Source organism: Schistocerca gregaria, chromosome 3 (genome assembly GCF_023897955.1).
Source record: "Schistocerca gregaria isolate iqSchGreg1 chromosome 3, iqSchGreg1.2, whole genome shotgun sequence".
Lineage (NCBI taxonomy): Eukaryota > Metazoa > Arthropoda > Insecta > Orthoptera > Acrididae > Schistocerca > Schistocerca gregaria.
The window spans coordinates 467,140,986-467,163,317 of NC_064922.1; the positions used below are offsets into that span (position 1 = coordinate 467,140,986).

General features: G+C 42.8%; 1 protein-coding gene across 1 annotated transcript in view; it reads left to right on the forward strand.

The window, feature by feature from the left end:
* Nucleotides 1-22,332, forward strand: part of LOC126355430 (uncharacterized) — a 1,825,973-nt gene that overhangs the window by 1,606,812 nt on the left and 196,829 nt on the right. Inside the window, exon 12 of the mRNA XM_050005738.1 lies at nucleotides 2,909-2,974. Coding sequence (XP_049861695.1) covers nucleotides 2,909-2,974 — 66 coding nt within the window. The remainder of the gene's footprint in view (nucleotides 1-2,908; nucleotides 2,975-22,332) is intronic.

The following is a 22,332-nucleotide window of genomic DNA, read 5'->3' on the forward strand; positions in this document are numbered from 1 at the left end:
TATTTATTCCTTCTCCGTTATTTGGCATTAAGTCTTACGAAGCTCTTTTCAACTCTGTATCTAATACTGGAGCCCCTATTTGTTCCACATCGACTCCAGTTTCTTCTTCTATCACGTCATCCGACAATTCCTCCCCCTCATAGAGGCCTTCAATATACTCTTTCCGCCTACCCGCTCTCTCCTCTGCGTTAACAATGGTATTCTCATTACACTCTCACCTTCATGACTTTTCTATTTGTTAAGTCATTACTTCCAAAGATCATCTCTTTTTAGATTTCTTCACATTTTTCTTGTTGCTATTTCGTCTTTTTGTTTATTTTATTCCTAAGTGCTGTATTTCTTTATTCCTGTCATTCCCTGAGTACTTTGTACTTCGTGTTTATTCTGTTACCCAAGATTTCTTCACTGTTAGCTTCTTTGTACCAATATTCATCTTTCCAAAATATGTAATTGTCCGTTTTAGAGACGTTAACTCCCCTTCAACTGACCTGCCTACTTTGGTATTCCTTATCGCAGTGCCAACATCCTTAGCGAACACCAAACGTGTCTCATCATTTCTCAGTACTTCAGTATCCCATTTAATTCCACAGTGTTTTTTTTTTCAGACGATTTTCTTAAACTACGATCTACTCTTCACCATTACTACACTGTGATCTGATTATATATCTGCTCCTGGACACGCTTAACAATCCGACATCTGGTTTTGGAAACTGTATCTGACTATGATGAAACCCAACTAGAATCTTCTTTTGTCTCCGGGGCTTTTCCAGGTATATCTCCTCTAGTTGTGATCCTCGAAAGGGTATTAGTTGTTACAATGTAAAACTTACTGCAGAATTAAATTAGCGTTTCTCCTCCATCATTCCTACTCCCAAGTTCATATTCTCCCGCAGTCCTGTTTTCCGTTCCTTCCCCTACAACCTGTCACAGGTATAAGTAAGTTCGCCGTTTATAGCTTTCAACTCGATCGCTCCCTGACTGGGGCTCCTTACCTTAAACTGACATAACTACCTCACTACTACATCATCGCGGATTCATCCGGTATGTCAGAATGGTTGCATAGTGTGTGGATTATCACTTTTTTGTATCAGCTCGCACATTGCCTCCACTTAGAGACGTCCGCACGGAGGTCTATGTTTCCCACAACTTCTGTAGGCTGCTTCCAAATGTGTCATCCCACTCATACTTCCCTCTTATAACCGAAACTTGTAGGGAACTGTGACCTAGAGTGGCCCACAGATGCGTTTACATTCATCCATATATCTACCTCTACATACATCTACACGGATACTCTGTAGATCACAATTTAGTCCGTGGCAGACGGTTCATCTAACTACCTGTACAATAATTCTGTATTACTCCAGTCTCGAACTGCGCTCCGAAAAAACCTATAAATTTCCGTGCGGCTTCCTATTTCCCTTATTTTATCATGGTGATCGTTTCTCCCCATGTAGGTCGGCGTCGACAAAATGTTTTCGCGTTCGTACGAGAATGTTGGTGATTGAAATTTCGTGAGAAGATTCCGCCGCAACGAAAAACGCCTTTGTTTTAATGACGTCCACCCCAAATCCTGTGTCATGTCAGTGACACTCTCCCCTCTTTCGCGATAATACAATATCTGTTGCTCTTCTTTACCCTTTCTCGATATACTCCGTTCATCCTATCTACTAAGGATCCCAGACCGCGCAGCGGTACTCCAAAAGACGATGGACAAGCGTAGTGTATGGAGTCCCTTTAGTAGATCTGTTACATTTGATAAGTTCGCTGCCAATAAAACGGAATCTATGGTTTGCCTTCCCTACAACATTTTCTATGTTTTCTTCCGAATTTAAGTTATTCGTAATTGTAACTCCTAGGTATTTAGTTTAATTTACGGTCCTTATATTTAACTGATTTATCGTGTAACCGATGATTTATGGATTCCTTTAAGTACTCACGTGGACGACCTCACACTTTTCATGATTTATTGTCAATTCCCAATTTTTCCCCATGCAATTATCTTTTCTCAATCGTTTTTGCGATGTGTTTTGATCTTCTGATGACTTTAGTAGACGATAAACAACAGCATCATCTGCAAACAACTTAAGACGGCTGCTCATATTGTTTGCTAAATCCTTTATACAGATAAGGAAGAGCTGATGGCCTATAACACTACGTTGGAGAACGCCAGAAATCATTTTCTTTTACTCGATGAGTTCCATTCAATTACTACGAGCTGTGACGTCTTTGAGCGGATATCACAAATCCAGTTACATAAGTGAGACGTTATTTCATAAGCACCCAATTTTACTTCAAGTTGCTTGTGTGGTACAGCCTTCTGGAAATCAAGAAATACGGAATCAATGTGTAATCCCTTGTCAATAGCACTCAGCACTTCGAGTGTTCAAAGATCTAGTAGTGTTTGAGAAGAACGATGTGTTCTAAGTGTGTTGACTGTGTGTCATTAGGCCGTTCTCTCCGAGGTAATTCATGATGTTCGAACACAATGCATGTTCAAAAATCCTGCTTGACTTCAATGATGTGACCCCGTAATTTAGTGGATTATTCCTACTACATTTCTTGAATATTTGTGTGACCTGTCCAATTTCCAATCGTAGGCATCAGTGGCACATTAAAAGTGTGTGTGTGTGTGGGGGGGGGGGGGGGGGGTGAGGGTTGGGAGGGGGAGGGAGAGGGGAGGAATGGGTATTTTTCGGGGTGGAGAAGTTATAATCTGGGGGGGGGGGGGGTGATAGGAACAAACTGTAACATCAACACCTCAACAATATGAAACCATGAACGCACGCACATCTGCTGCGAACTGGAGTTCACTAATAGAATCTGCGATTTTAGATATTATATTCTTGCCTCTGTCTTTGGGCCACATAAGCGGCGTTCTGCTGACAGTTACGGCCTGTTCTTGTTTCAGGTCCCAGGCCAGGAGCCAAGCGCCGCGTGGTGCTGAGGAGGGACCCAGCCGACAAGGCGCACCGCAGTGAGTACCGCAGCACCACTTTACTCATTGTACTGTATTCTGACGAGTTTGTAATCATTGCGTCTCCTCACATTGGTCATTTCTGAGAAATGTGAAAATTCGGCATCTGAATTTGTCCAGGAACGAAACGAGGAAGGGCCAACATTGTATGGCACTTACAGACTTACAAAAAGAAGACGTATGAACAGAAATTAAAATTGAAGAAGAAATAAAAACTTTGTGACCTGCCGACACTTTTTAACTGTGTATGAAGTGGCAAAAGACATGGAAGATCAGCTGAAAGAAATGTACAGTGTCTTGAAAAGGAGCTACAATATGAAAGTGGATGGTAACGGAGTGTAGTCGAATTAGATCACGTAATGCTGGCGTTCGACGGTTCGGAGCGTGGAATGTCAGCTCCCTTAATCGGGCAGGTAGGTTAGAAAATTTAAAAAGGGAAATGGATAGGTTAAAGCTAGATATAGTGGGAATGAGTGAAGTTCGGTGGCAGGAGGATCAAGACTTTTGGTGAAATCAAATTGTGGTAATGCAGGAGTAGGTTTAATAATGAATAAAAAAAATTGGAGTTCGGGTAAGCTACTACAAACAGCATAATGAACGCTTTATTATGGCCAAGATAGACACGAATCCCACGCCTCTTATAGTAGTACAAGTTTATATGCGAACTATCTCTGCAGATGATTAAGAAATTGAGGAAATGTATGATGAGATGAAAGAAATGATTCAGGTATTGAAGGAAGAGGAAAATTTGATAGTCATGGGTGACTGGAATTCATCAGTAGGAAAATGGAGAGAAGGAAACATAGTAGGTGAATATGGATTGGGGGGAAGAAATGATAGAGGAAGCCGTCTAGTAGAATTTTGAACAGAGCATATCTTAATCATAGCTAATACTTGGTTCAAGAATCATAAAAGAAGGTTGTATACATGGAAGAATCCTCGAGATTCTAAAAGGTAGCAGATAGTATATACAATTGTAAGACAGAGATTTAGGAATCAGGTTTTAAATTGTAAGACATTTCCAGGGGCAGATGTGGACTCTGACCACAATCTATTGGTTATGAACTGTAGATTAAAACTGAAGAAACTACAAAAAGGGGAGAATTTAAGGAGATGGGACCTGGATAAACTAAAAGAACCAGAGGTTGTAGAATGTTTCAGGCAGAGCATAAGGGAACAATTGACATGAATGGAGGAAAGAAATACAGTAGAAGAAGAATGGGTAGCTCTGAGGAATGAAGTAGTGAAGGCAGCAGAAGATCAAGTAGGTAAAAAGACGAGGGATAGTAGAAATCCTTGGGTAACAGAAGAAATATTGAATTTAATTGATGAAAGGAGAAAATATAAAAATGCAGTAAATGAAGCAGGCAAAAAGGAATACAAACGTCTCAAAAATGAGATCGATAGGAAGTGCAAAATTTCTAAGCAGGGATGGCTAGAGGACAAATCTAAGGATGTAGAGGATTATCACACTAGGGGTAAGATAGATATTGCCTACAGGAAAATTAAAGAGACCTTTGGAGAAAAGAGAGCCACTTGTATGAATATCAAGAGCTCAGATGGAAACATAGTTCTAAGCAAATAAGGGAAGGTGGAAAGGTGGAAGGAGTATATACAGCGTTTACACAAGGGCGATGTACTTGCCGACAATATTATGGAAATGGAAGAGGATGTAGATGAAATGGGAGAAAAGATACTGCGTGAATAGTTTGACAGAGCACTGAAAGACCCGAGTCGAAACAAGGCCCCGGCAGTAGACAACATTCCATTAGAATTACTGACGGCCTTGGGAGAGCCAGTCATGACAAAACTCTACCATCTGGTGAGCAAGATGTATGATACAGGGGAGATACCCTCAGACTTCAAGAAGAATTCAATAATTCCAATCCCAAAGAAAGCAGGTGTTGACAGATGTGAAAATTACCGAACTATCAGTTTAATAAGTCACAGCTGCAAAATACTAACGCGAATTCTTTACAGAAGAATGGAAAAACTGGTAGAAGCGGACCTTGGGGAATATCAGTTTGGATTCGGTAGAAATGTTGGAACACTTGAAGCAATACCAACCTACGTTTCTAGCATTTGTAGACTTAGAGAAAGCTTTTGCTAATGTTAACTGGAATACTCCCTTTCAAATTCTGAAGGTGGCAGTGGGGAAAACACAGGGAGCGTCAGGCTGTTTACAATTTTTACAGAAACCAGATGGCAGTTATAAGAGTTGAGGGGCATGAAAGGGAAGCAGTGGTTGGGAAGGGTGTGAGACAGGGTTGTAGTCTCTCCCCGATGTTATTCAATCTGTATAATGAGCAAGCAGTAAAGGAAACAAAAGAAAAATTTGTAGTAGGTATTAAAATCCATGGAGAAGAAATAAAAACTTTGAGGTTCGCCGATGACATTGTAATTCTGTCAGTGACAGCAAAGGGCTTAGAAGAGCAGGACAGTGTCTTGAAAGGAGGATATAAGATGAACATCAACAAAAGCAAAACGAGGATAATGGAATGTAGTCAAATTAAATCGGGTGATGCTGAGGGGATTACACTCCTGGAAATTGAAATAAGAACACCGTGAATTTATTGTCCCAGGAAGGGGAAACTTTATTGACACATTCCTGGGGTCAGATACATCACATGATCACACTGACAAAACCACTGGCACATAGACACAGGCAACAGAGCATGCACAATGTCGGCACTAGTACAGTGTATATCCACCTTTCGCAGCAATGCAGGCTGCTGTTCTGCCATGGAGACAATCGTAGAGATGCTGGATGTAGTCCTGTGGAACGGCTTGCCATGCCATTTCCACCTGGCGCCTCAGTTGGACCAGCGTTCGTGCTGGACGTGCAGACCGCGTGAGACGACGCTTCCTCCAGTCCCAAACATGCTCAATGGGGGACAGATCCGGAGATCTTGCTGGCCAGGGTAGTTGACTTACACCTTCTAGAGCACGTTGGGTGGCACGGGATACATGCGGACGTGCATTGTCCTGTTGGAACAGCAAGTTCCCTTGCCGGTCTAGGAATGGTAGAACGATGGGTTCGATGACGGTTTGGATGTACCGTGCACTATTCAGTGTCCCCTCGACGATCACCAGAGGTGTACGGCCAGTGTAGGAGATCGCTCCCCACACCATGATGCCGGGTGTTGGCCCTGTGTGCCTCGGTCGTATGCAGTCCTGATTGTGGCGCTCACCTGCACGGCGCCAAACACGCATACGACCATCATTGGCACCAAGGCAGAAGCGACTCTCATCGCTGAAGACGACACGTCTCCATTCGTCCCTCCATTCACGCCTGTCGCGACACCACTGGAGGCGGGCTGCACGATGTTGGGGCGTGAGCGGAAGACGGCCTAACGGTGTGCGGGACCGTAGCCCAGCTTCATGGAGACGGTTGCGAATGGTCCTCGCCGATACCCCAGGAGCAACAGTGTCCCTAATTTGCTGGGAAGTGGCGGTGCGGTCCCCTACGGCACTGCGTAGGATCCTACGGTCTTGGCGTGCATCCGTGCGTCGCTGTGGTCCGGTCACAGGTCGACGGGCACGTGCACCTTCCACCGACCACTGGCGACAACATCGATGTACTGTGGAGACCTCACGCCCCACGTGTTGAGCAATTCGGCGGTACGTCCACCCAGCCTCCCGCATGCCCACCATACGCCCTCGCTCAAAGTCCGTCAACTGCACATACGGTTCACGTCCACGCTGTCGCGGCATGCTACCAGTGTTAAAGACTGCGATGGAGCTCCGTATGCCACGGCAAACTGGCTGACACTGACGGCGGCGGAGCATAAATGCTGCGCAGCTAGCTCCATTCGATGGCCAACACCGCGGTTCCTGGTGTGTCCGCTGTGCCGTGCGTGTGATCATTGCTTGTACAGCCCTCGCGCAGTGTCCGCATCAAGTATGGTGGGTCTGACACACCGGTGTCAATGTGTTCTTTTTTCCATTTCCAGGAGTGTAGATTAGGAAATGAGACAATTAAGTAATAAAGGAGTTTTTCTATTTAGGGAGTAAAATAACTGATGATGGTCGAAGTAGAGAGGATATAAAATGTAGACGGGCAATGACAAGGAACGAGTTTCTGAAGAAGAGAAATTTGTTAACATCGAGTATAGATTTAAGTGTCAGGAAGTCGTTTATGAAAGTATTTATATGGAGTGTAGCCATGTATGGAAGTGCAACATGGACAATAAATAGTTTGGACAAGAAGAGAATAGAAGTCTTCGAGATTTGGTGCTACAGAAGAATGTTGAAGATTAGATGGGTAGATCACATAACTAATGAGGAGGTATTGAATAGAAATGGGGAGAAGAGGAGTTTGTGGCACAACTTGACAAAAATAAGGGACTGGTTGGTAGGACATGTTCTGAGGCATCAAGGGATCACCAATTTAGTATTGGAGGGCAGCGTGCAGGGTAAAAATCGTAGAGGGAGACCAAGAGATGACTACACTAAGCAGATTCTGAAGGATGTAGTTTGCAGTAAGTACTGGGAGATGAAGAAGCTTGCACAGGATAGAGTAGCATGGAGAGCTGCATCAAACCAGTCTCAGGACTGAAGACCACAACAACAACAACAATGCAGAGGAAGTTAGCTAAGGAATTGAGGCACTAAAATTAGTAGATAATCTTTTCGGAAACAAAGTAACTGACGATAGCAGAAGTAGAAAGGATGTAAGATGCAGACTGGCAACAGCGCTTTTTATACAGAGAAATTTGTTACCTTTGAACATTTATTTAAAAATTGCTATTTTTTGTAAATATTTTCTGGATTGTAGCTTTGTACAAAAGTGATATGTTGGCAATAAATAGATCAGAGGAGAAATGTATAGTAGCTTTTGAAATGTGATGGTTCAGAAAAATGCTGACTATTAGAAAGGTAGATCAGATTACTAATCTAGGAGTACTGAATCAAGTGAGAGAGAACAGAAATTTATGACAGAACTCCACTGAAATTGGTTTTACTTGATAGGAAACATCCAGTGCCATCAAGGAATTGACAGTTTGATAATGAAAGTAAGTGCGGAAGGTAAAAATGGTAGAGGGAGACGAAGGCTTGTCTATAGTAAGCAAGTTCAAATAGATTCAGGTTGCAGTAGTTCTCAGAGTTAAAGGCTTGTACAGAGTAGACTGGCGTAGAGAGCCGCATCAAGTCATTGTCGGACTGAAGACTCCCAACAACAACTAACTGGACCCTCTTAGCACCTTCACTTCTGCGTGAAGGGCTTCCCGAATCAGTGATATAATCTGAAGCTGAGTTTTCAGTTATTAAGTTTGCTGGTTAAACCGAGTGTAGCAAGGGACTAGATCAGTGACCAAGTCTTTCCAGCCACTATGCGGCACGCGGTTTTCACCGATGAGGAAGCTACATAATAGTGCCCACTCAGGTGAAGAGGGAAAATTGCGTTTTTAATTAAGCTGTACACGTTATAGGTAAGCTGTTGGGTATTATCGTTCTCCCAAAACTGCTAATACAGGAGAACTCCGTGTGGAGTTCAGAAAGAAGGAAGAGAGGGATCTGACAAACGTAAACCGTCAGTTGCGTCCTTGGTGCTTCTTGGATATCTCTAAAAGGATGTAACCAGTGAGGGTCATGGAATGGCAGCTGCCTTCCACTAGAAGAAATATCCTGGCAAACCCAACTCGTATCCTACTCCACCAAGCACACGCAGACCTGTGAGGTCAGTGTCAGTTCGAAGAAAACCGGAACATGTAATGGGTGTAGACTATAAGCAAGCTCATACAGACACATTTGTCGTGAAACACATAATTATTTCGTCACTTATCGCGGAATTGGATTGCATCCCCGTCGCCACCCCAGAAACTGGGTTCGCTCTTTTATCTGTTTTTAGTAATCATCCTGCTATTGGACACCTGTCAGGCACATTACTATTGTGTATCGACGTGTGTCTTTTAAAAGAAGGTGTTTCGGAAGTCGATAAATGCCTAAACAAACAGACACTCAGTAAAGCATGTTTTATTACTTCGTTCCCAGATCATCTATTTTCCCTTTACTCCAGAAACAGTAAGATCTGTGTTTCTTTTCTTTCGCCACAATTCTAACAATTTTTGTTTCACTCCCTTCCTTTCGATTAAATGCTCTACCTCGACCGCGGTTGATAGAAAAAAAGCCATTTGGTACGAGTAACAAAAAAACACTTGGTGCCGTGTACTGCACGCTAAATACTGCTTACAAAATCATACGTTCCATAAAAGAAAGACTATCGAGAGCCTTATTATTATTTCTGTTATTATTATTATATTATTATATCACTATGACTTTGTTTTACCTCTTGGAATAAGTGATGTGGATGTTGACGATACCTTTTTACGTTTTCCTTTCAGAAGCAATTTAGTTTTGGAAGTAAAAGTTTCTGACTGTTCAAGTAGACCTCAGGTTGGAATGCTTCATGGAAAATGTAACGATCTGTGACATAATCCTTGAAAAGTCAATATCACAGTATTTCCAACAACTGAGGAAGTAAATGAAACGAAAGATCTAATACAGTTCCGTAAATCATATGTGTGCTCGACATTTGGAAAGCCAGCTTTTGTCAAATCTGCAAAACGTTAATATGAACACCAGTTACAAGTTCTCTACAAGTTAAGAGTTTGTATCACAATAAGAACTTTTGGGTGGCTGCCCTTACACAAACAATGAACACTGTGAAACACTGCAAATCTTTGTGTAAGACACAGCTCCATCCCTCCATCCCAATACTATGAGAAATCCAGCCGAAGATGAACATCTAACATAATCCCGCTTCACCCCTAGATCGTCAACAGACTGAACTGGCAAATATGTGGTAATAATACAGGGATAAGTACTAGACCGAGTTGTTGACACTGTATGCGCAGTTTTTTCGCTCTGGGCATCATGTATCACGCCACGTGACCGTAAGGGAGGTAGGGCGTCCGAATTGGAGCAGGAGAGGCACCACAGGACATTTTAATTTCCATTGTCTATACTTTTACAGATAAATTCATAAAACTTTATCAGCATGACCAGGAAGGATTCAGGATTCACGCTCATAGTTGTGGAAGTTCAAAAACATGACAAAATAATCTTTTACATGTGAAATTTTATCATTTGTTACTTAATATTGGTTGTATATGTTGCTATAAGTACACTTTTCTTCATAGATAAGAGAGATTCTTCTATGAATTTTGCACAGCATACAAACCATACTTACAGGTGTGTGTAACTCTAGAAATTACTTAATTTATGAAAAAATGAATGGACTGTTACATTTTAAACTTCATCTCTAGAAAAAGCTCAAGTTTTACAGATAATTATCTCAGTTTTTACCACAGCTTTTAATAAATTTCGAAATTTCTAGAGTTTTTCATTAAGGAGTCTGTATTTAATAAGCAGTGCAAAATTCATGGCAGAATCTCTCGTGCTTATGAAGAAAAGTGTACCTATAGCAACAAATGTAGCCAACAGTAAGTGAAAGAAAGGTGAAATTTCACATGTAGAAAATAAAATTATTTTGCTGTTTTTGAACTTCCGCTGCTATGAGTGTGAATCCTGAATCCTTCCTGGTCACACTGACAAAGTTTTATGAAATAATTTGTAAAATCGTAGACAATGGAAATTAAAATGTCCTGTGGTGCCTCTGCTGCTCCAATATGAACACTAGTTGCAAGTTCTGTACAAGTTAAGACGTCCTGCCCAGCTTAACGTGGCAAGGAATGACGTGCCCCGACTCGTTGCTGAGTACTCGCTAACTGCTGCGTGTACCTGGCGCCACCAGCTGCGGGAGCGAGAACGGGTCTCGCTCTATGGGCCGCTGTCTACAGATATAGGTTCAAAAAAGTAAGATTTTTGTTAATCCACTAAATTTCTCGTATGCAGCCGCGTATCGTCCGGCCCTCTTCAGAGCAAACTGCAAGAATAAAGACAAGGTTTTTTCCCCTCTTAATTATAATTTAATGCCCCTGCCCCATGGACAGGGGAGGGCTGCCAGCACCACAGTACAAGGTGCGAAGCGCGGCGTTATATGCCCCACCCCGGCGATACTGCGCATGCTGGTCGGAAACAAAAAGGTACACTGGAACACACGCGCCACCTTCTGTGGAAGCGTTCAGACATTCGATTCCCTTATCAATGATATCTTGTTTCGGTAACACCTGGACGACTTCTGTGAAAGTCAGTTATAGCAAGAGACGGATTCTATGTCTCATCCAAATTAAAACTTTTACCCCTTTTCATTGAGTCATCAGTTAATCTAATTTCTACGGCTTCCTTGAAAATAGAATCCCACAATGAAGAGTTGGATGTTAAAATCTTCACGTCACTGTACTTCATCGAATGACCAGTATCTATACAATTTCTGCCACAGCTGACTTGTCTGGCCGTAGTAAGCTTGTGTATCTTCGGTGTTCCACACAACTATGATTTACGTGTTGTACAACCTACATACGACTGAACAATTTCCGCAAGGAATGTGATACACACCTGCCATAGGAAACAATAAATCTTGCTTCATATAACTGAGTAATGCTGCAATCTTCTTAGGAGACCGCAAGATCACCTTAATACGGTGTTTCTCGAAAATCGGCTTGCCTTCAAGGAAAGAGCACACACGTAGACAAAACGCTCTTGATATGAAGATTGTTGTATACATAGTTCCGCGTAGTCAGCGCGTACACAACTTTCCCACTAGAGCGCGCCCCGCTAAGCGCAACAGCGCAGGCGTAGTGCTCGTCCGTCTCCGCACTAGGAGATGGCGCTGCCATAGAGACGGACCAAATTCTACTTCCGCCGATCTGAGTATTAATATGTAACGGAGCCAATGAGATTGCTGCTAATGTAGAACCTTTTCTCCTCGCGGATCATACTCGCGCAGTGATACATGAACCCGCAAGGTATTATAACGAGTGTACAGACCTCCAATTAGTCAGTCTGCATTAGTCTGCATTTGTCTGCACCAGTCTATACCAGTTTGCATTAGTCTGCACCAGTCTATAGTCAAGATTCAGTCTGCGTCTAATAAGATTACCATATTACTGTACATAGCCACGAAGATAGATGTATAGACACTTTTGTTAAGTATCAGAGATATATGTGAGAATAAGATTAACGTACCAATACCAAAGCAACTTCAGATTGTCAATTGTAAATTGAACCAAGTTAAGTAATTTTTTTGCTTGTTATTATTTTAATAAATGTATGTGAAAATTAATCAAGTTCTGTTTAAAGGTGGTCACTCTCAATCTGCTACTCTAATCGTGCAAGTGGCATTTCTATCATGGGACCTAACGGCAGAAGATAAACACGCCACGTTAAGACCACGAGACATATCGCTGACACTCGCCTACTTCGTTAGAGCGACAAGTCAAATAATCTGATCGTGTGTGTACTGAAGATCTTAAAGTACGCACACCACAAAGATATTACTCTCTTCTTCCAGATCACGTAATTAAGTTCAAGAATTCACACTGAACGCTCTGTGAATTTGCCGCTGATAATATCCATTCGCATTAAGAATGCCCCTTAGGAGTGTGACCTCCTCTTGCAAATATCGCTGTTACCCGAGCTACCGGCAATTAGGTAGGTGGTCATAATATTCCGGATGATCAGCTTTATGAGCAATGGCCACTTGCGAGGGTTTTTGAAGGTCCGGTTACTGTCCGTAGTGCGCCAGTTGGGAGCCGTGGCTTCCTCTGCTAATGGCGTAGCTGGATGTGGTATAGAGAGGCATCCGCTATCCCTGCCACTGTCGGCTGTCCTGACCTTAGAACCACTACTTCTCGCTGAGCTAGGTTGTCAGTGCACCCTATATCGATCCTCTCAACAAGTAAAAAATCCCCTCACAGTATCGGGAATACAACCCGATTCCTCCGCATAGCAGCCAGACCTGGTTACCCCTATACCGCGGAAACTGCCACCTACGCGCCTGAAAATGTTCCTTGCGTGAAGTTCCCTCCACAGTCTTAGCTCGGGAACTGTTTGAGATGGGCCTGGCGCGCTTGAAAGCGATTGTCGCTGCTAACGGATGGAACTTGTCTCTGTTGCCTGTCGGTTAGTAATTTCTAATGAACACTGTTCTTACACTGTGTTACGTGGCTACAACAGGTGTAATGTACCAGATGAAAATATACTCGTCGGTACAACGGTGAGTTCTTTTTTTGATCTGGTAGGAGACTGAGTGGATACTACTACACATAAAATATTAGTTCACTTTATTGTAACATATATAAGAAAAATTTCTTAACTTTGTACAATCCACTTCCACAGGAATGTCATGAGTATTTGCAACTCTCTCTGAACATACATCAACTGATACAGACAAATGGCAAGTCTCACTCAGGGTACATTTAACGATAACTGTCACATAGTAATGTTTCAGTTTTCGACGTACTATTGGATAGGAATGATGACGGAATTAGGATCACATTTGAGTAAGTGGAGAAAATGGTCAATAGCTTGCAGTGCAACAAAGGGGCTGTGGTGGATGAAATTAAGTCGGAACTCATCAAATACAGTGCAATGTCAGGTCTTAAATGGCTACACCGGATAATTGAAGTGGCGTGGGAGTCGGGACAAGTTCCATCAGACTGGACGAAAGCAGTAATCACACCAATCTTTAAACATGGAAACACAAAAGATTGTCACAATTACAGAGGTATCTCATTAATCAGCGTTGTCAGTAAAATCTTCTCAGGTATTGTTGAAAGGAAAGTGCGAGTATTAGTTGAGGACAAACTGGATGAAAATCAGTGTGGGTTTAGGCATCTTACAGGTTGTCAGGACCAGATCTTTAGCTTACGCCAAATAATGGAGAAGTGTTACGAGTGGAACAGGGAATTGTATCTATGCTTTATAGAGCCAGAAAAGGCATATGACCGGGTTCCTGGGAGGACGTTATTGTCTGTTCAACGAGATTATGAAATAGGAGGCAAACTTTTGCAAGCAATTAAAGGTCTTTACATAGATAGTGAGGCAGTGTTGTGCGTATAATTTATGGATCATATGTTGAAAACAATAGACTGGCGGGGTGAGATTGAGATATGTGAACACAAAATAAGCAGTCTTGCATATGGAGATGACTTAGTTGTGATGGCAGATTCGATTGAAAGTTTGCAAAGTAATATTCCAGAGCTAGATCAGAAATGTAAGGACCATGGTATGAAGATCAGCATCTCCAAAACAAAAGTAATGTCAGTGGGAAAGAAATATAAACGGATTGAGTGCCAAGTAGGAGGAACAAAGTTAGAACAGGTGGACGGTTTCAAGTACTTAGGATGCATATTCTCACGGGATGGCAACATAGTGAAAGAACTGGAAGCGAGATGTAGCAAAGCTAATGCAGTGAGCGCTCAGCTACGACCTACTCTCTTCTGCAAGAAGGAAGTCAGTACCAAGACTAAGTTATCTGTGCACCGTTCAATCTTTCGACCAACTTTGTTGTATGGGAGCGAAAGCTTGGTGGATTCCGGTTACCTTATCAACAAGGTTGAGGTTACGGATATGAAAGTAGCTAGGATGATTGCAGATACTAGTAGATGGGAACAATGGCAGGAGGGTGTCCACAATGAGGAAATCAAAGGAAAACTGGGAATGAACTCTATAGTTGTAGCAGTCAGGCCGAACAGGCTTAGATGGTGGGGTCATGTTGCACGCATGGGAGAAGCAAGGTTACCCAAGAGACTCATGGGTTCAGCAGTAGAGGGTAGGAGGAGTCGGGGCAGACCTAGGAGAAGGTACCAGGATTCAGTTAAGAATGGTTTTGAAGTAATAGGCTTAATATCAGAAGAGACACCAATGTTAGCACTGAATAGGGGATCATGGAGGAATTTTATAAGGGGGACGCTGAAAGGCATAATCAGTCTGAAATGATGATGATGGTGATGATGTCACATAGGGCTCTGCGTAATGCAATGATCACATAGCTGGTGACTAGAAGACGACGCTGTCTTTTCAGTCGATGATCGCGAACTGGGCTGAGCAGCCCTGTGCTCGGCCGTAAGCCGAAGGTAACTGTTGTGGCGGTTTAGCAATACGTTTCTGGGCATGGCTTCGCCAGCGCCGCTCATTCATCTATGTGGTTTGAAGCGACTCTTCTTTCTTTTGTTGCAGTTGCGAAGAGACGACCTCGCTTTTCAACTCCGCTAGATCATTCTTCTTGGACAATTGGACGGTCCACTTTTCTTTACTATCAAATTTTACAAATTTATTCATTGACCTGATGGAATTACATTTTCCTGGAAGCGTATGAGTCTCATCTTTATCTTCTGTAAGGAAAAAAGGTCAAGCAATGAATTAAAATTTGTGCCGTGACTTGGACTTGAACATAGGTCTGCTACTTACTAGGCAGATTGTAACCTCCCCACAAAATAAAATAATATGAATAGTATTCTCATTTAGTGTAACCTCAAAACAGAAAAATCCTAATCCTCTCAACAGTAAAAAAATATAATTATGTCGTTCACATTCAGTATAACCTACCAACAGGAAAATTGCATAACGCATCAATAATAAAATGTGACTAATCTCTCAATAAAAAAATGTGGGTCGCTTACAACCTTTCAATAATTGGCAGTCAATTTAACCTGGTAAATTTTGGACGTCAGCAATACTGCGTCATGGCCCTGATACATCATTCTGAATAAACTGAAAAATCTTACCTTAATTAGATCGCCGGATAACGCGTATATATCTGCTCCTATAAGAAATTTTCCTGGCGCAGCTAAGTGCAATGCTGGCCGATAGATTTGTCTTATAAAAAAGGAAAGAACTGAATTTTCTTTTCAATAATCGGGATTGCCAAGGATTGGAGAAATTAGTGAATTCTTTAAATTGAGATAAATGTCAAAAGTTACTTTTTATGAGAAAGATTATTATTAACAGATATTTTTTTAAAACATTTACATGGGACTTGATGTAACAATACTACATATGCGCGAGGCTGCTTTTACCTTATCCTACAATGTTGAGGCTCCGCCATTGCTGCACACGACCGGCCCAGCCAACACGATACACCAGACGCGACTGCTCGCTAGCAACAACTTCCTCCTACTGCTACACAGTTCCTACTGCAGTCAATACTGCTCTTTGATCTCAGATTCTCTTCTAGCTTACATATCGCAGGTAGCGCGTGAGCAATACATCGAAATTACATCAGCTCCAGTGCGCTAGCAACAAATTCTTTAATTACGGACCTCTTAAAAGATGTACTAACTCTACATCACAGCAGCAGTGTGGCTATAACATCTGCATGGGTTACTGTAGTGACTAGCATACGTGCCTATTAAGCAGAAAACCCTGGTTCAAGTCTTGGCTGTGGCATAGATTTTATTTTAGTGCTTCAGCTTCTATCCTTATCGAAAAAAATTTCATATTGTGGACATGGGCGCATCAGAAAACCATAGCAACTTTCTGCCGTTCCGTCATGTCTCGACATTGACTCATTTTACTGCCCTCTTTCCACACAACCTACTGGCACATATACGTCATTTTGTTGTCATGACAGTGGTGGAAAAATGATTCAAATGGCTCTGAGCACTATGGGACTTAACTTCTGAGGTCATCATTCCCGTAGAACTTAGAACTACATAAACCTAACTAACCTAAGGACATCACATACATCAATGCCCGAGGCAGGATTCGAACATGCAACCGTAGCGGTCGCGCGATTCCACACTGTAGCGCCTAGAATGGCTCGGTCAATCCGGCCGGCGAAAGTGGTGGACCACCGGATAGCATTGTGCAGTAGCGACAGCGCACCAATGCGGTCAGTGTGCTATTTGAATGGGATGGTTAATATTTTGGCCGGTCAAACTAAGAAGGGCGAGATTAGAAAGTTCTCTGGTCACCTTAAAGAACATCAGCTACCATTAAACAACAGACGCCACAACTGTTGCTCATGTGTGATTCACTGCCTACTTGGAAAGGTTATTTTGCCGGACTCCCTGCTCCATTATCTATTTTCAGTAGCTTGTAATCGTAACAATGCCGTCACATAACTTGAGAATATGAAGTCTTTCACTTTTTTTCATCTTTTCTGGCTGTTTCCCTGGCGCTTTATAGAGGCTACAATGTGCTCCTAATAAATATGTCGCTACATGGAGACTGCTTTCTTCCTGCTTGATTGGCCATAACTTACGGAGGCAGTAACAAAACAGCCGTTCCGTGAAGATCCGTAACATAAAACTCTGCCGCGGCTCATAAATTTGTGCTTAAGATAACGCTAGAACTTCATTTATCTCCAAACAGCAGCTGGCTGTTTCGACTCAAATAACCATTCCAAATCTTTTTTTTAAGTCTTTGAGACCGGAATGTCCAATATCGCTCATGGGAGTGATTGGAGGATCACGTTTTACTCATTCTGAATCACCTGGGCTGAAACGTAGTCCATATGCCTCATATGGCACAAGTATTCTTCGGTGAAACAAAATGTAATTAAAAGTTCAGTATGACAGAAATTAGAAGAATTACGACTGACAGATATTAAACTTTTCACCTGTAAAAAATATTAAACTTCTCACCTGTAACCACCTAACACTGAAAGTGGTCACAAACATTTAAACTTTATCCTGTGTGTACGTAGCATGTCATGACTTCGGTTTTAATGTCTAGAAAAATTCCTCTTTACACGAAAAATTTTACTACTAACAAACAGTAATACGACCTGACATTTAATAATGAATGTGCGGCTGCGTAACAACTTTGTGGTAGTGCGAATGATGGTAGAAAAGCGTAATTTACCATTGCAATCAAAAACTCCAACAGATTTATGCAACCTATCAGTGTTGATGTACCACTCCTTGTCCACTGTTGTACAAAATTTAAGGACAAAGTAATTTTCATACCACGTGTCATTCGCAAATGACGTATCTCGATGGAACTTGATTAACTGATAGAAATTAGAAATGAGATAAACATGTACGACACATTATTACAAAAACAAAATTACACTTCTTAAGAGGATTCTGGAAGTACCCTCATATGGCGAGAGATGGTAACACGTAATGTACCCAAGGACATTGCCGAACATGATCTTTTTGGTGGTCCAGGTGTTATGGTGTGGGGAAGCATAATGTTGCATGTGCACACAGACCAGAAAACTTTTGAACACCGTACATACATCGGATAATGTTACTGTAAAACAGTACTCCTTCCCAGTGTGCGTCTTTTCTGGGGTGCATTCGGGCATGACTTTATTTTTAAGGATTACAATGCGAGAGCTCATCGAACTTCGTGGGTGGAGGAGCTCTTAGCATAATAGGATATTCGGCGACTGCGCTGGTCTAACAGTTCCCCCGAGTTAAAGCCCAACAAACAATGAGGGATGCACTACAGCACGTCCACATACACCAGCGACCATCTAGCAGTTGTCATCAGCGCTAGAGGAGGAATCACCATCTGTGGTGATTTCGTACCACGTCCCGCCTTCTGAATTGTCTAGGAAACCACCATGAACCGCGGTGACTTCAGTGCAATCATTGTCTTTGAGTGCAATTGCCATTTCCGTTCGTCTCATTGCGTATTTCTTCTAGATATCTTCTGTACATACTGCAGCAGCTCGTTCTGTATATGGTCGAGGTTTCATCGAGCTACCCTATGTGATCAAAAGTATCTGGAAACTCCCAAAAACATAAGTTTTTCATATTAGGTGCATTATACTGCCACCTATAGCTACTCCATATCAGGGACCTCAGTTGTCATTAGACTTAGTGAGAGAGCAGAATGGGGAGCTCTGTGGAAATCACGGACTTCCAACGTGGTCAGGTGATTGGATGTCACTAGTGTCATACGTCTGTATGCGAGATTTCCACACTCCGAAACATCCCTAGGTCCACTGTTTCCTATGTGACAGTGAATTGGAAACGTGAAAGGACACGTACAGCACAAAAGCGTACAGGTCGACCTCGGGTGTTGACTGACAGAGACCGCCGACAGTTGAAGAGGATCGTAATGTGTAATAGGTAGACATCTATCCAGACCATCACACAAGAATTCCAAACTGCATCATGATCCACTGTAAGCACCATGAGAGTTGGGCGGGAGGTGAGAAGACGTGGATTTCATGGTCGAGCGGCTGCTCATAAACCACACATCACGCCAGTAAATACCAAACTGCGCCTCGCTTGGTGTAAGGAGGGTAAACATTGGACGACTGAACAATGGAAAAACGTTGTGTCGAGTGACGAACCATGCTAGTCAATGTGGCGACCCGATCGGAGGGTGTGGGTATGGCGAATGCCCTGTGACCGTCATCTGCCAGCGTGTGTAGTGCCAACAGTAAAATTCGGGGGCGGTGATGTTATTCTGTGATCGTGTTTTTCATGGAGGGGCTTGCACCCTTTATTGTTTTGCGCGGCCCTACCACACCACGGGCCTACATTGATGTTTTAAGCATCTTCTTGCTTCCCACTGTTGAAGGGCAATTTGGGGATGTCGATTGCATCTTTCAACACGATCGAGCACCTTTTCATAATGCACAGCCTGTGGCGGAGTGATTACACGATAATAACATCCCTGTAATGGACTGACCTTCACAGAGTGTTGACCTGAATCCTATAGAACACCTTTGAGATGTTTTGGAACGCCGACTTCATGACAGGCCTCACCGACCTCTCCTCAGTGCAGCCCTCCGAGAAGAATGTGCTGCCATTCCCCAAGAAACCTTTCAGCACCTGAGTGAACGTATGTCTGCAAGAGTGGAAGCTGTCAACAAGGCTAAGGGCGAGCAAACATCATATTGAATTTTAGCATTACCGATGGAGGGTGCCACGAACTTGAAGTCATTTTGAGCCAGGTGTCCGGATACTTCAACTGGAAATCACTCTTCTAAGGACAAAGTCTCATCCCGCACTGCAACTCACACTTACCTTATGTACTCGAAACATTCAATGATAATTGAGATATGTTTCTACCGGAGCTAGTTCATACGTTCTCATGAGTGAATGTACATCACTCAGACGAGTTTCTTTCATGAAGAAGGTCTAAGTGAGAAAATGTGCAAGTTTACATAAGAACAAAACATTTAAAAATAACGACGATGTAAGAAACCCAGTTTAAATGGAAACTGAAATAATATATTGTTCAGGAAGTAAATAGAAATGCTCCTTCAATGGACCTCGCGTTGTTACAGACACATTCACAAAAAAAGAGAAGAATAACCCCACATTCATACAGCCACGTCCAAAATTATTTAATGACTAGGAGCATAATGACATAAGGGATTTGTATGCTCGGATGACCGAAGAGAAATTAGTTACCTATAATGTAATTACAGTTAAATCAATACAATGAAATGAATACCCTTAGTTGCATATAGGCGTTGATATATGCCAACGGGGCAGATGAAAATGTATGCCCCGACCGGGACTCGAACCCAGGATCTCCTGCTTACATGTCAAACGCTCTATCCATCTTTTATGTTAATCCCGTTTTGTTCGCTATTGGTCGTTGTATATGTTCGGGACGGACGTCCCACAGCGCTTGGTTAAGTTCATCGTGAATCAATTGACTCAGTTTTTTATTACAGAAAGCAGCTTACCTTCTGACCAAACACGCAGAGCTACCGTGCCGGCATCTGAGCCACGGAGGACACAGAGGAAAGTGCGACTGCATGGACTTATGTCTGGCACGCCTCCCGTGAGACTCACATTCCCACACTATATTCAGTGTGCCCCTACCCATTACACTCATAGCTCGTGGCTTTACTGATTACCCTAAGAGTTCGGGCAAAGTGTGTGCATCCGCACAGAAGATTGTCAAATGCCCGGTGTGCCTTAACTATATACAGGGTGTTACAAAAAGCTACGGCCAAATTTTCAGGAAACATTCCTCCCACACAAATAAAGAAAAGATGTTCTGTGGACATGTGTCCGGAAACGCTTAATTTCCACTTCATTTCCATGTTACAGCTCATTTTAGTTTCGACAGTATGTACTGTACTTCCTCGATTCACCGCCAGTTGGCCCAATTGAAGGAAGGAATATTGACTTCGGTGCTTGTGTTGACTCGCGACTCATTGCTCAACAGTACTGGCATCAAGCACATCAGTACGTAGCATCAACAGGTTAGTATTCATCACGAACGTGGTTTTTGCAGTCAGTGCAATGTTTACAAATGCGGAGTTGGCATTTGCCCATTTGATGTATGGATTAGCACGGGGCAATAGCCGTTGCGCGGTACGTTTGTATCGAGACAGATTTCCAGAACGAAGGTGTCCCGGCAGGAAGACGTTCGAAGCAATTGATTGACGTCTTAGGGAGCACGTAACATTCCAGCCTATGACTCGCGACTGTGGAAGCCCTAGAACGACGAGGACATCTGCAATGGACGAGGCAATTCTTCGTGCAGTTGACGATAACCCTAATGTCAGCGTCAGAGAAGTTGCTGCTGCACAAGGTAACGTTGACCACGTCACTGTATGGTGAGTGCTACGGGAGAACCAGTTGTTTTCGTACCATATACAGCGTGTGCAGGTACTATCAGCAGCTGATTGGCCTCCACGGGTACACTTATGCGAATGGTTCATCCAACAATGTGTCAATCCTCATTTCAGTGCAAATATTCTCTTTACGGATGAGACTTCAATCCAACGTGATCAAATTGTAAATTTTCACAATCAACATGTGTGGTCAGACGAGAATCCGCACGCAGTTGTGCAATCACGTCATCAACACAGACTTTCTGTGAACGTTTGGGCAGGCATTGTTGGTGATGTCTTGATTAGGCCCCATGTTCTTCCACCTACGCTAAATGGAGCACGTTATTACGATTTCATACGGGATACTCTACCTGTGCTGCTAGAACATGTGCCTTTACAAGTACGACAAGCATGTGGTTCATGCACGATGGAGCTCCTGCACATTTCAGTCGAAATGTTCGTACGCTTCTCAACAACAGATCTGGTGACCGATGGATTGGTAGAGGCGGACCAATTCCATGGCCTCCACGCTTTCCTGACCTCAATCCTTTTGACTTTCATTTATGGGGGCATTTGGGTGTCTTGTCTACACAACCCCGGTACCAAATGTAGAGACTCTTCGTGCTCGTATTGTGGACGGCTGTGATACAATACGCCATTCTCCTGGGCTGCATCAGCGCATCAGGGATTCCATGCGACGGAGCGTGGATGCATGTATCCTCACTAACGGAGGACATTTTGAACATTTCCTGTAACAAATTGTTTGAAGTCACGCTTGTACGTTCTGTTGCTGTGTGTTGCCATTCCATGATTAATGTGATTTGAAGAGAAGTTATAAAATGAGCTCTAACATGGAAAGTAAGCGTTTCCGGACACATGTCCACATAACATATTTTCTTTCTTTGTGTGTGAGGAATGTTTCCTGAAAGTTTGGCCGTACCTTTTTGTAACACCCTGTATACGAAGGTGG